The sequence below is a fragment of the Penicillium verhagenii genome (genome assembly GCF_028828195.1).
Source record: "Penicillium verhagenii strain IBT 33310 chromosome Unknown utg000011l_segment0_segment0, whole genome shotgun sequence".
Lineage (NCBI taxonomy): Eukaryota > Fungi > Ascomycota > Eurotiomycetes > Eurotiales > Aspergillaceae > Penicillium > Penicillium verhagenii.
Window position 1 is genome coordinate 265,893 of NW_026643175.1, and position 14,681 is coordinate 280,573.

The window sequence follows — 14,681 nt, forward strand, 5'->3', positions numbered from 1 at the left end:
GGTGGATGTGGCGGTTTGTATTTGGGGAAGAAGGGTTCGGATTGTGAAAGTGTCCACGCGGCTGATTAGCCACTGCGGCGGGCGGTCAATCACTTGAAACGGAAACAAAACAAAGCGGTTGGAGTGAAGAAAGATTTGGTGTCGATCAGGTACCACTGGGGTCAAAAGAGACGGCGATCTGTCAATAATGCAAAGATAAAGTAGAAACCGGGAATCTTAGTTGCTTCCATGATCTTTCAATATCTTTTCTATCCTGTCTCCCAGGCAGACATAAATTTTTTTGGTCCGGCACCAGGCCACTCGATGTTACTAGGCTACCACATATCAATGTTATGTATTGTTTTCCTGCCAATTCTATACTAAGCTCATAGACCTGAGCCCCCAGAAATCATGGAAACCCCTCTTTAACGTATGAAATGAGGTAAAAACAATTACTCCTCCGTATATAGAAACTTTCCCATGGAAAGCTGCCGTCATTTTCTTCTTGTATAACAGCCCAACATTAGAGAACTGAGATTCCAGGAAGGAAATCACGACCCAATTCAACATGCATGGTTTAGTAACGAATGAGCCCAAGAAGAGCAATCTGTTGCGATTGCAACTAGAAGTAAAACAAGAAATGAAAAAAAAAGAAATGACAAGAGTGGGATTTGAACCCACGCCCCGAAAACGAGATGCGGAAATCTGGATCAGGTGAACCTGAACCGCACGCCTTGGACCAACTCGGCCATCTTGCCTGTTGATGTTATCTGCGGATTTCTTTGGCTATATCAAAAGGCTGCAAGAAAAAGAAGGCAGAGTAGCTGTCTCCAAGATGGCCTTCCACATCTATATCATATATGAAAGACTCCTCTACCTCAGAAAAAAGTTTTTGGACTTTCCCACCCAACCACCATGATGGATCTCATCTATAAGACATCTGCTTGTTTTGTAGTCCATGTCCGCTCTGAACAGGCAATACTTGGCAATTGTCAAGCTTTGGAAGACTATGGCCCTCGAAAATCTTAACATGAATCCATTCTAGGTAAACTTTCAAGGCTACTGGCCTTGTAAATTCGATGTACATAGTAAAGAGGAGGAAATAGCAAACAAATATTGCATAGACCAGTGCCATACTTTCTAGCTTCAATCACTCCCCAGCTACATCTACTTCACCCACACAACAATCTTTTATCCACTACACCTCACTTAACATTTGTCCGCTATCTGCTCACTCTAGCCAACCCCAACAATGTCCACAAACCCACCGGACACCATGGCCATAGAGAACACTCTGGCTAGGATTGAAATTCTGAGAAAGACCTTGAAGACACAATCCGAGCACAAAGAAAAGATTCTGAAGCTCATCGATACCTTGTTTGATCAACACGAAGCAGCGCAGGACAGCAATGAGAACGCCACAGCTGCCCTGGATGACCTTGAGTGCGCTATGCAACAGGCAACACGCGATTGCCGCCTCCTTCTTCGAGGCATCCATAATTGCGACACCACGCCTCGAGCCCTGCGAGAACGATACCGGGCAGCGAAGAACAGCGCGGATGAGATGGCAATCTCCCTCGACATCCTCAGCTCTGCTATCCAAGATGCAGTAGATGATTCCAAGATCATCCTTCGATGTGTCGCCGAGCTTGCGGTCATCGCATCCAACACTCTTGAAGTCGCAGCACGCGCCGAATTTGGGAAGATTCTGAAAGACTAGACCGACGATCACGATTCACGATGCGGGCTTTTCAGCCATTGATTTATGTTTGAATTCCATGGGCTACAGTTGGAGTATCATTGGCAAGCTTCGGAGGTGAGGCATCTGGCGCAGTTACGGCTGCATGATGTTGGTTGGCAGGTTCCACAAGCGCGTGGATTGGACGAGGCCTCAAGGTGACTTCAGGTGGTGACTGAAATTGATAATCAATTGATCTTTCAACTCCTACTTTCAAGCGATAAAAAGTCGTGACAGAGGTTATTCGTAGCCTTTAAATACAAGGGCGCAAGTGATATTGTTAGCGTAGTGATGATATCAATTGATTCAAGTTCACGGGTGTGGACTTCGTTGTTTAAGGGAGTGGATCCCTCCAATTTCCCAATTTTCCAAATTCCAACTGTTACTCCAACTCGCCCCCGGATTCCCCGCAATCAATCAACGGTCAAGAATCCACAATCCGGACATGGCCCATGGGCAACGGACACCGTAAGCCGGGAAAACCAGAATGGTCGAGTCGCTGAATTACCCGTCTCCTAGGAGGCTGGCTTCCAATTTCCCAGGCGTTATTTCCTCAGCGCTCCGACCCCGTCAAAGATCCACTTACCCGACAGGCGACTCCATGTGATCGCTGTTTTTCTTCTCGTCCCTGATGCCCCACGACGCCAGTGACTAGCGTATTTATCGTGGTCTCCACCGATCGATTATCTGAGGGGTCTTATGTTGACCCTGAAGGGCCCTGTCGCCGAGATTGCGGAGCACAATCCGTTTGATTCCGCCACAATGTCTCACTTGTGGACTGATGGAGGTGCCTGACCCCCAAATTGAGATCGGAACCACCCGTTACTTGTCCAACTCAACTGTTCATGATATCAAACAGAATTCATACAAGATTCGACCACGGACCCTTTGGTATGCAGGTACAACGAGCTCTATGTCAAAAAGATTATCTGGGGCCTGGATGGCCCTTGGGTACATATCGCCAAGGGGACTACTAAAGTGGGTCGAATCATCTGGAGTTGATGAGCTCACGCGGGGTATCCCGAAGCCCAAGAATCCAAGACCCCACGGGTCCAGGTCCTCGCCGGGGAAGTTCAAGGCTACCCCCACGGGCCACGAAACATGCTGCTCGTGAAGTCTGGAAAAAAAAGAGCACTAGTTTTTTTTTTTTGCTCAATGAATGAGGGAAACCTCTTTAAAAAGGGGTATTCTGTCTTGAGCCCTATCCTGGACCGCATTGTTGATCGGAATATCCCGCAAACCGTGCCAAAAAAACCTCAAATCTGACAATAAACATCTCGTGCAACCCCAAAAACAAAATATATTGATGACACAGGTGGGCCGAGCGGAATTATCGGATCATGGCCTGATTTGGGATAGTCGGATGCTACGCTGATGCAAGTCGAGGCCTAGTGTCTTTCCCCAGATTTACCTTCGGCTCCATGTTTCCGTGATACGAAATTACGGTTTCTCCAAACCAAGATGAAATTTTTTTTTTTTTTCAAGCTCAGAAAGAATAGCCAGGCGTCAATGCCAACTCCTCATTTGAAAAGAACTATTTCAATATCTGATAATCAACGCTTCAGTCTTGGTGAACCGGTTCATTCTCCTTGCACGCCGTGCTGCCTACAAGTGCCATGCATGCCAAGGAGACCACTATGCACTCGAAGCAATCATTGTTGCACCGCTAAAAAATATCCGTGGAATAACATACCACGAGTTTTATTACGTACAGGGCGTTCGACAAGTGGCGACCTTCTGTGTCGATTAGCATGTGCTACATCCATATCGTTCCCAGCACTGTCTATCCTATCATGCTTTGGGAGCCCTTCCAGAGACAGTGGAGATTAAAGACAAGGTTCCCTGATCCCGCTGTGCAACTAACCATGAAGGGGCACTGCATGAAGTGGCTGATTGGTAGCATTGGGTGCACTATTTCGAGGAAACAAAGTTCTCTGCAGGTTTCGCTTAACCCCGACTTTCCAAAGCCAATGAAGCGTGGCGGACGCCAACCCCGAACCAGCTTTTAATTTATTTTGAGTCAGGTCTCCGGATTCAATTCAGGATCCGGCGTCAGCCATAGGCTTGCCCTCGAATTTGGCGTTCAGGGATCCTGGCTTCCAGCCACCAAAAACGATCTAAGTCAACCGCGGCCCTGGTGGATTCTAGATGCTCATTTCCCTCTTCTGATGGAGACATGTGATGGATACTAGTAGGCACCCAGTGCGACCCTGAAAATAGATTGCCAAGTTGTAGTATAACATAAAAAACAAAGCTTATAAAAGGCCTCTGTGCCCTCTGTCTAACCCCAGGTCCTGCTTCTATCATATTCTAGATTATCGCCTCGCTCGTTATAGCCTTGCCAGTCGCTTCCGGTGTTTCACTTGACTTCTTCATATTCCAATATCATCAGCAAACATGCAGTTCTCCCACGCCTTGATTGCTCTCGTTGCCGCCGGTCTGGCCAACGCCCAGCTCCCTAACGTTCCCACCTGCTCGGTATGATCTGCATACGCTCCGCTCATACCCACCTCACTCCGCATACTAACATGGTCCCAGCTCGACTGCTTCGTCTCTGCCCTGACCAGCGATGGATGCTCCTCCCTGACCGACTTCGCCTGCCACTGCGCAAAGACCGCTCTGATCAGCGACATCACCCCTTGCGTCCAGAAGGCCTGTGACACCGCAGACCAAGCAAGTATGTACTTCTTATACTATAAAACATCATCCAATCATAATAGCAACCCCACTAACATTCCCCCCATCTAGCCGTCTCCAACGTTGTCGTCTCCGAGTGCTCCGCAGCCGGCGTCCCCATCACTCTCGCCCCGATTGTGACCAGCACCAGCACCAGCAGCGCCAGTGTCGCCACCACCTCCGCCACCACCTCCGCCGAGACTACTACTGAGACCACTACTGCCAGCAGTGCCTCTGGCAGCGGCTCCACCGCTAGCGGCGCCCAGACCACCGAGTCCTCCTCTGCTTCTGCCTCTGCCTCCGGCTCCGGCTCCGGCTCCAGCAGCAGCAGCACCTCCTCGGGTGCTGCCGCTACTACTGCCGCCACTACCCCCGGATCTACCCCCAGTGGATCTACCCCCGCTGGCACCTCCACCCCGCTGGTCTCCAAGACTAGCAGCGGCTCTTCGGCTACTACCTCCGCTACCTACAACGCCGGTGCTAATGTTAAGGGTAACATGGCTGGTGTTGCTGCTGTCGCTGCCGTCGCTGCTTACATCCTGTAAAATATTTAGTTTAATATGTTTCCATCGGTATATTTATGTCAGGTGTGATTGGGTCTCCGTGGATGTGATCAATTTGCCTCGTGCTGCTGCACGCTGCCGATTTGGAGTCAATATGCCGAGGATGTTATGGTGTTGATACTGTATATTTGAGTGACTTAATGCAACTAATCTTGACGGATATCTTTATGGTACAATTTAATCAAGTAACTATTGTTTTGAAAAAAAGACTTGCAGCTAAATAAACTACATAGAAACAGATTATTGCCTAAACCAAGCATCGCAAAAGTCCAATCGTGCATGCAAAGATTCCCAACTTGTGTCCAAGCATCGATTTCGCTAAGAGCAGAATCAATACGATTGTTTGAAGCTCTCCAGAATATCCTGTATTCAGTCTTTCTGTGCAATTGAGTGGCTAGAGCTGGTACAGACATCTGGAGGAAGAAGGTACAAAGTACTAGTAGGTGGTCGTATTTTGGGAAGAGCTATTGGTCTCCAGGAAGTAAATGACCTTCTTCTTGTATTCCGATCTTTTGCTCTTCTATCTTTTCAATGTTAATTTTACTCGTTTCGGCCCCTTCAGCCTACTGACAAGAGCCATTCAGGGCGACCTCCGAGTATCTCGAACATCCTTCTGTGGCATTTGATGAATGCTGTCTGGAGTGGCGTACAGAACTAAGGTCCGCCTTTGTTGCTTATAATTTGTAGCATTCGGTGTATTCAAACGTGGGGCGTTCAAGGTTGCTCTCGTCGGACCGCGATTGGAACAGTTGAATTTTTCTCTGGGTACTACTAGTAGTACATAGCTTGTGCCCCCACTCGGCCAATTACTATTATACAGCAAAGGTTTCAGTACGATATGCTCCACAATTAGGTGAAAATCGTACGGAAACTTGTGATGACTGATGTGAATATTAATCCCGACGCGGGTAGTGCTGGGCAGTCAAGGGCGTGGCTGGGATCTTGAGCCAGCTTGGAAATATAATATGTACGCCTTGTCAACCTTGGAATATTTTACGGAGCTGGGTAGTATACATTAAAAAGGGGGACACTGCTTGTATTATTGATTCACATTGGAATGAAAGTCACCAGTAAGAAGAAATCTTCGTGGCTTCAGGCCGTAAATTGTCCTTTTAAAGTTCACAAAACTCATAGCAACCCTGCCGTGCAAAATAGTCACTCATCATGTCCAATCTTTCTCCGCGTACTCCTCCGCGTGGGTGATTGTGGCGCTAGGGGGCGAGATCGCTTCAACGCTTGAGACTTTGTCTGCCTTGTCATTCGCGAAGGCGATGGCTGAATGGTTTCCATTGGTGGCAGTACAGCATTCTTCTCCAGTAAGACTCCTGAATTTGCCGAGCGCTCCGCGGCTATCTCTACTTCGAGATGTTCGATGAAACGTCGGGTATCACCGTCAATAGAATTATACGTCTCGGTACCAGATTGTTCCGGCTCCATATGCCCATCTTCATGAGATTCATCATCAACTGCATGTGACTCAGAATCACCTTCTATATCGGGAGACACAGAATCAAGTGTATTCGGCATATCTTCCTTGTAGACGCGCGTTGTCATTTTTGTCCGCAAAGCGGAAGTTTCAGGGTACAGTTCCTGCCATACAGCATGGATCTGGTCTCTAAGGCAAACCCGAGATATAAGCAGTTTGTACGATAAATTGTGGCCAGACAAAGAGACACTGGGAGGATAGGATACCGAGTATAAGGTTTGCCCATTCGCTTGAAGTGGAGATATCTATATCTCTTGCTATACCACTTGATTTCCCCCTTTTGGATCTCCGCGAGTATAACCTCTTTGATCTCTGCCATCTGTTTCTCTCGCTGCTCAGGTGTGAGGCGGAGTTTGATACCTAGACGCCGTCGTATGCGTTGTAAGCTTCGATTTGACGTTGGCAGGTTTTCGGCTTCTAGGACTGTGAGGATCTCCGACGAATTATGCGTGCCTGTCAGCTCTCGGACTCGTTTCTCAATGGCGGCTGTATTGGGTAGTTGGGGTTTATATAGGCCCCATTCTTTAAGCCGGTGCTGCAGGGTGGACCTGGAAATTGTGAGATTGTGTGTATCTTTGAGAATGCTTATGATTTCGGGTTGTTTTCGACCCTGTTGCACCAATTCGGTGATTTGAGTTTGAAAAGGATCAATAAGACCAACCCTGGCCGGCATGGTGGGCAGGTCAAGAGGTAGTAGCAGGAGGGTGTGGGTGTATAAAGTAGCGGTTTGGAGAATCGGAGATTGGAGACGTGACTCGTGAGCCTGAAGACACAAAAGCCGGATTAGTCATTTGGAAAATGAGCTATGATGACTAAGGAAATGCGGGCATCCGTGTGGCGTGGGGCGGTGTGGATATCCTTGTGACTTGTCCACTGCCGCCCACCTTTAGATGGCTAACAGCTTCGTTCCAAGTTGATATTTTGGTCGATATTTTGGTCGAAGAAATGCATTAAAAACCTGGTATTCCTGAAGATTATAAAGTATTCAGCTTCGTCAATATGGGATACTTGAAATTGCTTCTTAAGCTCTAATGATATGACCATTGACGGTACAGTAATGCACGCGGCCGATGTAGGGCAAAAGCAACGTTTTTTTCCCTCTTTTTTTTTTTTTTTTTTTTCGGATTTTCATTCCCCCACAAGCTTCCTAACAATGGCAACTGGTCTTTCCTACCTGACAGATGTCTTTCAATGCCCGTGCTTAAAAGCACAATGATCAAGTTAGTATGCCACAGACGGCATAGACATCTGCGATCATCCCCGCACATGTACATGTGGGGCACTCGAGACGGGGGCTGCCCCCGAGACGGATGGCAGATAATCCCCCGCACCCCAATTCATTCTGCTTTAATTGAAACTTAGTCGGCTCTTAATAGGTACATGCACACCTTTCTTCATTGAAAATATCGATCCTTCAATCATTTAATAATCTGATATGGCCGCGCTACCAGCTTGGAATTTGCTCGCAGGCAAGACAGCCGCCATCACCGGGGGCACCACTGGAATTGGACGAGCGATTGTTTTGGCATACATTACACAAGGATGCAACGTTGCAGTCAACCATTTGGGGCTTTCGAAGGATGAAGGCCACCGACACAGTCTCCTCGAAGAAGTCAAAGTGATTGAGCGAAAGGGTATCAAAGCGGGGAAGATCCTCGAGCTTTCTGGTGATGTTACCAACCCGCAGACTAGCGAGGATCTAGTTCGAGCAGCAGTGTCTCAATGGGGCAAGCTCGATGTGTTTGTTGCCAATGCTGGAGTGTTTAAGCAAGCAGAATTTCTCAAGTATGAAATACCCGACGATTGATCCTTCCATCGTGAAAAGAGTTCTGCTGACACTCGTGGACCATAGGATCCAGCCTTCGCTACTAGACCACAGCGTTGACGTCAACGTCAAAGGTACATTCTACTCTTGTCAAGCAGCTGCTCGACAGATGGTGGAGCAAGGACACGGAGGTTCGATCATTGGAATCTCCTCCGTCAGTGCTCTTCTAGGTGGTGGACTTCAGACACATTATACCCCGACCAAGGCTGCAATTCTTTCAATGATGCAATCGATGGCAATCTCGCTGGGCAAAGATCAGATCCGGTGCAATGCACTGATGCCGGGGACAATCGCTACTCAATTGGCCGATCATGATATGAAAAACCCGACCAAGAAGGCGGCTCTCGAAGCACGGATCCCACTTGGTCGCATTGGTGATCCCAATGATATGGCCGGACCGGCTGTATTCTTGGCTTGTGAGGAGATGAGCCGCTATGTAAATGCGACAGGAGTACTAGCGGACGGTGGAATGTTCAGCAATTTACAATAATTTGGAATTTTGGAACTGGCACCTGGGCATTTCTGATGAATCTTGTACAGCTTATATGATAGAAGAAGCCTCGAAGAATTATTAAGGCAATACACCTGCATGCTTACTGTTGATTTAAAAGTGAAGTGCCATCCAAGTCTTACACGTACATTTTATTCGTGAATGACGACTTGAAACGTGAAATATTTCCAAATGCACTACTATACACAAGCTCTATGCCTTTCCTGCTGAGCCTGAAATCTCCATCCATCTAATAGTCAAATCCGCCACCTTCTGAATGCCCTCTTCGATAAGCTGAGTGTGCGGCATTGTCGCAACATTAGCCCTCAGATGATCATAGTAGTCATCCAAAACCAATTTGTTGACATTAATTTTGGTAACGCCAGCAGCTACACAACGCTTCATGAGATCCGGCGGGAATCCATTAGTGCCGTGAAGAGCGAGCTCAACTCTTCCTTTCGCCTGCACACGAATATCTTCGAATCTACCCATTCCACGAAACAGTCAGTAAGTGGCTTCTTACTTTAAAAAGAAGGCATCGGTAAATGCTACTCACCGATTCAGATCAAGCTGAGGCCCCACAGGTCCATATTCCCCATGAATATTTCCAAACGCAGGCGCAAGCACATCCACGCCCGTGTCAACAAACTCATCCACCTCCTCCGCAGTAGTCATGCACGCCTCAAGCCCCGCCGTATCCATCACGCCGTCCTCCCCACCTTCAATACGTCCCGGCTCGGCCTCGGTAACCTTCTGACGTTCATTGCAGTACTGCACCAACTCCCGGGTCTTCGCCAAGTTGACATCCTTCTCATAGTGCGACATGTCAACCATTATGCTGTCAAAGGGAAGGTCTGCTGCTCGTTTGATGATGTCTTCGGACTGTGCGTGATCAAGGTGGATACTGATCGGCACACTGGCACGTTTGGCTGCATCTGCGGCTGTGCGTACGAGCAGGCCATCTGTCGCTTCGATGGCCCAGGGGAAGAATTGGATGATGAGGGGTGAGCGGGCTGTTTCGGCGGCACGGATAAGGCCTAGGATATGTTCGATGTTGTAGGCGATCGCGGCGATGACACCGTATTGGCCGGCTGCGGCATCGCGCAGGATGGTTAGGTGCTTGTTTGTATCTTTCCAAGACATTTTTGTATATTTTGTTTGGTGAATGGGAATTTGTGGGCTTGAGGAAGGAGTAAGAGGGAGGAAAGGGAGGTTATATTATCACTGGGAGGAATGGCCAATTGATTACATTGCTTTGGAACTAATAATGTGCTGGCCCGGGTTGCGATGCTTTTCGTGGGTCCGGGGATAGCCTCGTGACGAGGATGGATTGAAATTCGGGTAGCCCCGCCGTCGTCATTGCCATCGGCTTTCCTCCGAGAGGCGGTTCAATGCAATTTCGAAGTCCGAGCAGGCCCACCGTCTACAATAAATACTATTCATTTGTAAACACGCTATACTAAATAAAGCCCTTGCCGGTCGAGGATGCACTCATAATATGATGGCATTCCCATAGCTGGCGTAGTTCAACCCCGAGTGAGCTAGCTGGCCAGCCACTCCGCTGCCGACATGAATCCAAAAGCTCCAATATAGTTTCTCTAGATTTTTTATCCTGCGTGAACAAACCCGCTTTGCTTGAGTTAGCTGGGCTTCAATTAGATTCACGAATCATAAAGCACGTACCGATAAACAAAGCTTGCGATGACATAACGCTAGAAGCGCTATCCTTGAGAGTCATGGCAATGCCACAGATATCCTCAATATATCGTTTAATCATACCTTGTCGCGTGGCATACTGCTCCAAGCCTCCGATACTTGGCTCATTGGCTAGTAACAGGATGTGTGATACGCTGAAAAACTGAACTGCCACGGCTACATGATTATGTTAATGTGTGTTTCAGAAGCTCAGTATAAAACTCAAAATCAAGAATGCGACACAGACACATACCAAAAGCAGGAGGATTGACCCATATTGGATTGAAACACGACGATATTTCTCTTGAAGCCAGAGGCAGAGGCGAGAACTCAATAGTCAGATGTTGCTGCCAGTCGTCCAATGTACTGCGGAGACGATTAGCTTCGTCCATCCGATTTTGAATACTGGCTTCAGTAGAACTGTCAGCACAATAGCTGATTACTTTAGCAGCATTGTAGATTGCCCGATTAGCAAGTTCGTGTGGTAGCAGGGCAGAAAGCGGTTTCTGAGGAACCCAGAACGTAAGTGTCTTGCGTTGCTCGCGAAATGCAGCCCAAATATCCTGGCATAACCAAGCCCACCATACAGCGGAATGAAGACCCGCAGACTCTCCATGAATGGTTTGGGATCGCTGGATCAGAAATACTCCTTCAAGATGCCGCTCCCAGCCATTTGTGGAGTTATCCAGCATTTCATATGCGGAAATTATCAGGGTTGTGGCGAGGAGTTCCAGGCTTGTCTTGTAGGTCGAGTATTGCATTGCTCGGTGCACATAATGCAGCGTCTGGTAATAATACTGAACAGCTGATTCCCCCTTGCCGGGGATATTTTGCGTGTCTTGGTAGGGATTTAAGGATAGATGCCGTAGTGCAAGTGCCAAAATGGCATTCAAAAGTCCGGCATTGTGAATCTGCATTATTATTCGTCAGCTTGAAAATCTATTCTTGATAAGGCGGATCTTCATACCGCTAGATGAGCAACAAATGTAGAGAATTGGTCTGTTGGATCAAATAGATCAATCTAGAAAATAGTGTCAGCCGCAATGTTCAATACTCGTCTTCACATATCAATGTTCAGCTTACCCAGGAGCTGACATGATTTACAAAATGAACAAATAATATCTGCTCATTAGGTAATAGCTCGATTGGATTTCGCGAATGCCAGATTTCTCCTTGGAGCGTGGCACTTTCATGAGCCTCAGAATTAATCGGTTCATGACTTCCATTGAAGACAGGAGGGCTGTCCAAAACTTGAGTCGCGCGCTGAAGTGAGCTAGGCTTATCGATGTCACCACTAGATTGGTCAAGAAGCAAGCCCTCCGTTTCCCATGAACTCGGAACGGCTGCTTGTTGAGGGCTGTCTCTTGCAGCATCACTCGCTAGCAATCCAAACCACCTGACAGCCGCGACGGATGCATTAGATGGAGACAGGTAACTTTTCTGAAGACCCACTGGACTTGTGATCTCAATTGATTCGACTGTTAGATCCTGATCATGCACGTCTCCCGACTGGTTGGTGGCGCTCGCGTCTTGGCTAGTCCAAGCCAGAGGCGCTATTTCATGCGGCTCAACTGCAGCCAAGTCAAGTATACCTGCATTCGATACCTCATGGTTCTTATCCGGTGATTCTTTTCGCGGTGTTGTAGAGACATGAGTCTCAGTATTCGCACTACCCTGGGCCCGAATCGATTTGCGGCCTTCGGGAGTGTTGGCATATTCACAACTCTTGTCCTTGCTCACACAAGGTCCGCATATAGGCTTGGCCTCATCGCACTTTAGGTGGCGCCTCCGACATGTTATGCTTCATCTGTTTAGGTAAGCTGTACCTGAATCTGAGCACGGGACACTCACCACCCATTTGTTGTTCGCAGGCCACGGCCACGAGGCTTTCGTATACGTAGTCGTCGAGACGAGGATTGCGGAGCCATGATTTAATAGTCTTGATTCTAAGTAGTGCGATTACTGTTATGGTCAAGAGCCGTCCATCGTGTAACTTGTTGGACAGTGAAGTTGGCCCTCGTCTCGGGGGCCGGGAAAGTGGATACAAACCCCGCCTGCCCCCGCGGTTTAGCCCCGATCAGACTCCACATTGATGTCGCTCGCCAATTGCCCCGGTCCAGGTGGATAAGATTATTATGTATCAAATGAGAGTGCGGTCTGCTCCGTACTGTTTAGGAAAAGAAGTTCAATCGTTCAAGTTGTCTCATGATGGATTCGAATTTTGTAATGACATCATTCTGAAGCGAAATAAATAGCATATTCCAAACTTCTCCTACTCCAAGCTAAGTTTGACATTCCAATGAAATTTAACAAGATACACACTCTGAGCTAGCACTTTTCGAAATTGATCCAACATTCATGTTCCTGTATAAAAAAACCCAAGTTAGTAACTGCGCGAGATATAGACTTGAAGTTGTCAACTTGCCTCCATTTTTGGCAGAGTCTCATCATAGAAGACCTCAAACCGACTTGTCACTCCTGGACTGACTCCTCGCTGTCGCTCATACTCGCTCGTTGTATAACGCCGATAGATGGCAGCTAACAAAGTCGTCATCTCGGCCATAGCAAGACTAGACAAAGCAGATGGTTAGATAGCGCGGGGGGTATTTTCATGGAGTAATTAATACATACTGCAAGCCAATGCACATCCGACCTCCACTTGAAAATGCCCAGAACCATTTCTTCATTTCAACAAGATCACCACATTCTCCGAGCCAACGTTCTGGCTTGAACACCAGCGGATTTGGGAAGACCTCCGCATTTCGGTGAAGCGTATATGGTGACATACTCACAACCGTATTGGCTGGGATTTTATAGCCGTCGATTATAGTGTCAACAGGAAGGGAGCGTGGCTCTGATGCTGGAAGTGGAGCATAAAGTCGAAGAGTCTCCTTGATAATGGCATCGAGATATGGCAATTTGTCGGAAGCTTCCACGGTGGGAATGCCATCGACGCATTCTGTTTCGGGGATGCGAGTAACCTCTTCAATCAATTTTTGTTGGTACGCTTTGTTCTCATGTCGTGACAAAGCCCATATGGCGAACGTTAAAGTGTCACTTGTCGTGTCAATGCCAGCTAGGAAGTGATCGGCAATTTCGGAGGCCATATCAAGGCTATCAAGGAAGGGTGCTTTCCCAGAGGTCTGATGTTTCCAAAGTTTTTCTATAATGGAGAGATTCTCAACTGGGGGCTTTTCAGAAGCAGACAACTCGAATCCAGTAGACGACTCATAGGCGTGTGCTCGAATGCCAGTGTATGTGGCAGGTTTCTGCATGGGAAGCAACCCAAGGCTAGTAATCAGCTTCTCGGTACTCCCGCTTCTGCTATATAGCCATTTGGTATAGGGGCCCAAGTGCACGGCGAACCAGCTGAGTTTCCGCCTGCTTGGGTCAAGGATATCGCCGATCAGATCTCTGTGAGCCTTGTTTCCTCTCACAGCATCCGTCCCACCATGTTTATCTCCGTAAAGAAACCCAGTAATACTGTCCAGACTGAACCAATGCAGACTTTGGAAGATCTCTTCTGCTTCTCCCTTCTCGCGTTCGAGCAGCTCCAAATAGTCTTTTACGTTCTTCTCAATCAGTGGCTTTGCTATTGCGTGGGGTGACATCATGGCACTTTTTGAGTAGGCGTGAGCCAACAGTTTCTTTCGCTCAGCATGTTTCTTGACCTCAGCAAATGTAAACAAGTTTTGGCGTCCGTACACATCGAACATTCTGTAGAAGTATGTTCGCTCGAACCCGGACCCGGCGCCGTAGATCGTTTTCAGTGCAGAGAGAGAGGCAAAGGAAAGCTCATTTGGGCCGACGCGCACAGATGTACCATACGTCTGGTGCAAAGCATGGATGGACTGTGTTCTGACACCCTTGTAGTCTTCGTATGCAAGTCGCCATTTTGAGGACGCAAAGGATTTGGGTCCAGGGACTCTTCGGAGAGGTGTCGCATATAGGTTGGAGAGAACACGATAGATAATGGATACCAGGATGAAAGCGCCTGTAACGACAGCCAATTTTAATGGCGAGATTTCAACATCTATCGTAGCTCATGTGTTAGAATCGCATGAAAGTGAATTTGTTCTCATCGGTACGAACCCTTTAAAGAAGACGCAATAGCCATAGTTCCTAGAATTCAAAACTACTAGTATATGATTAGCCTTTGGAAGTATGTGAGAGAGACTTTCTATTTTACGATGGGTGAAAATAGACCAAGTGCGTCGCGTGCGTGCGGG

The 14,681-nt window shown here is 47.7% G+C and overlaps 7 protein-coding genes across 7 annotated transcripts; 3 read left to right on the forward strand and 4 right to left on the reverse strand.

Annotated features, from left to right (window-relative positions):
- Positions 1-1,255: 1,255 nt before the first annotated feature.
- Positions 1,256-1,699, forward strand: N7466_010495 (uncharacterized protein; the record flags this gene model as incomplete). Its single annotated transcript, XM_057169884.1, has 1 exon — positions 1,256-1,699. The coding sequence occupies one exon, from the start codon at positions 1,256-1,258 to the stop codon at positions 1,697-1,699; it is 444 nt and encodes a 147-aa protein (XP_057016493.1).
- A 2,415-nt stretch (positions 1,700-4,114) lies between these two features.
- Positions 4,115-4,938, forward strand: N7466_010496 (CFEM domain-containing protein; the record flags this gene model as incomplete). Its single annotated transcript, XM_057169885.1, has 3 exons — positions 4,115-4,195; positions 4,256-4,394; positions 4,466-4,938. 3 exons carry the CDS (start codon positions 4,115-4,117, stop codon positions 4,936-4,938), a joined length of 693 nt encoding a protein of 230 aa, XP_057016494.1.
- Positions 4,939-6,111: 1,173 nt separating this feature from the next.
- Positions 6,112-7,115, reverse strand: N7466_010497 (Clr5 domain-containing protein; the record flags this gene model as incomplete). Its single annotated transcript, XM_057169886.1, has 2 exons — positions 6,112-6,571; positions 6,649-7,115. 2 exons carry the CDS (start codon positions 7,113-7,115, stop codon positions 6,112-6,114), a joined length of 927 nt encoding a protein of 308 aa, XP_057016495.1.
- Positions 7,116-7,877: 762 nt separating this feature from the next.
- On the forward strand, positions 7,878-8,757 carry N7466_010498 (SDR family NAD(P)-dependent oxidoreductase; the record flags this gene model as incomplete). The annotated part of the gene is made up of 2 exons (XM_057169887.1): positions 7,878-8,227; positions 8,295-8,757. 2 exons carry the CDS (start codon positions 7,878-7,880, stop codon positions 8,755-8,757), a joined length of 813 nt encoding a protein of 270 aa, XP_057016496.1.
- A 213-nt stretch (positions 8,758-8,970) lies between these two features.
- On the reverse strand, positions 8,971-9,900 carry N7466_010499 (class II fructose-bisphosphate aldolase; the record flags this gene model as incomplete). Its single annotated transcript, XM_057169888.1, has 2 exons — positions 8,971-9,241; positions 9,314-9,900. The coding sequence occupies 2 exons, from the start codon at positions 9,898-9,900 to the stop codon at positions 8,971-8,973; spliced, it is 858 nt and encodes a 285-aa protein (XP_057016497.1).
- Positions 9,901-10,637: 737 nt separating this feature from the next.
- N7466_010500 (Zn(II)2Cys6 transcription factor domain-containing protein) lies at positions 10,638-12,380 on the reverse strand (the record flags this gene model as incomplete). The annotated part of the gene is made up of 3 exons (XM_057169889.1): positions 10,638-11,363; positions 11,536-12,238; positions 12,304-12,380. 3 exons carry the CDS (start codon positions 12,378-12,380, stop codon positions 10,638-10,640), a joined length of 1,506 nt encoding a protein of 501 aa, XP_057016498.1.
- A 488-nt stretch (positions 12,381-12,868) lies between these two features.
- N7466_010501 (cytochrome P450) lies at positions 12,869-14,569 on the reverse strand (the record flags this gene model as incomplete). Its single annotated transcript, XM_057169890.1, has 3 exons — positions 12,869-13,022; positions 13,084-14,485; positions 14,545-14,569. The coding sequence occupies 3 exons, from the start codon at positions 14,567-14,569 to the stop codon at positions 12,869-12,871; spliced, it is 1,581 nt and encodes a 526-aa protein (XP_057016499.1).
- Positions 14,570-14,681: the final 112 nt, after the last annotated feature.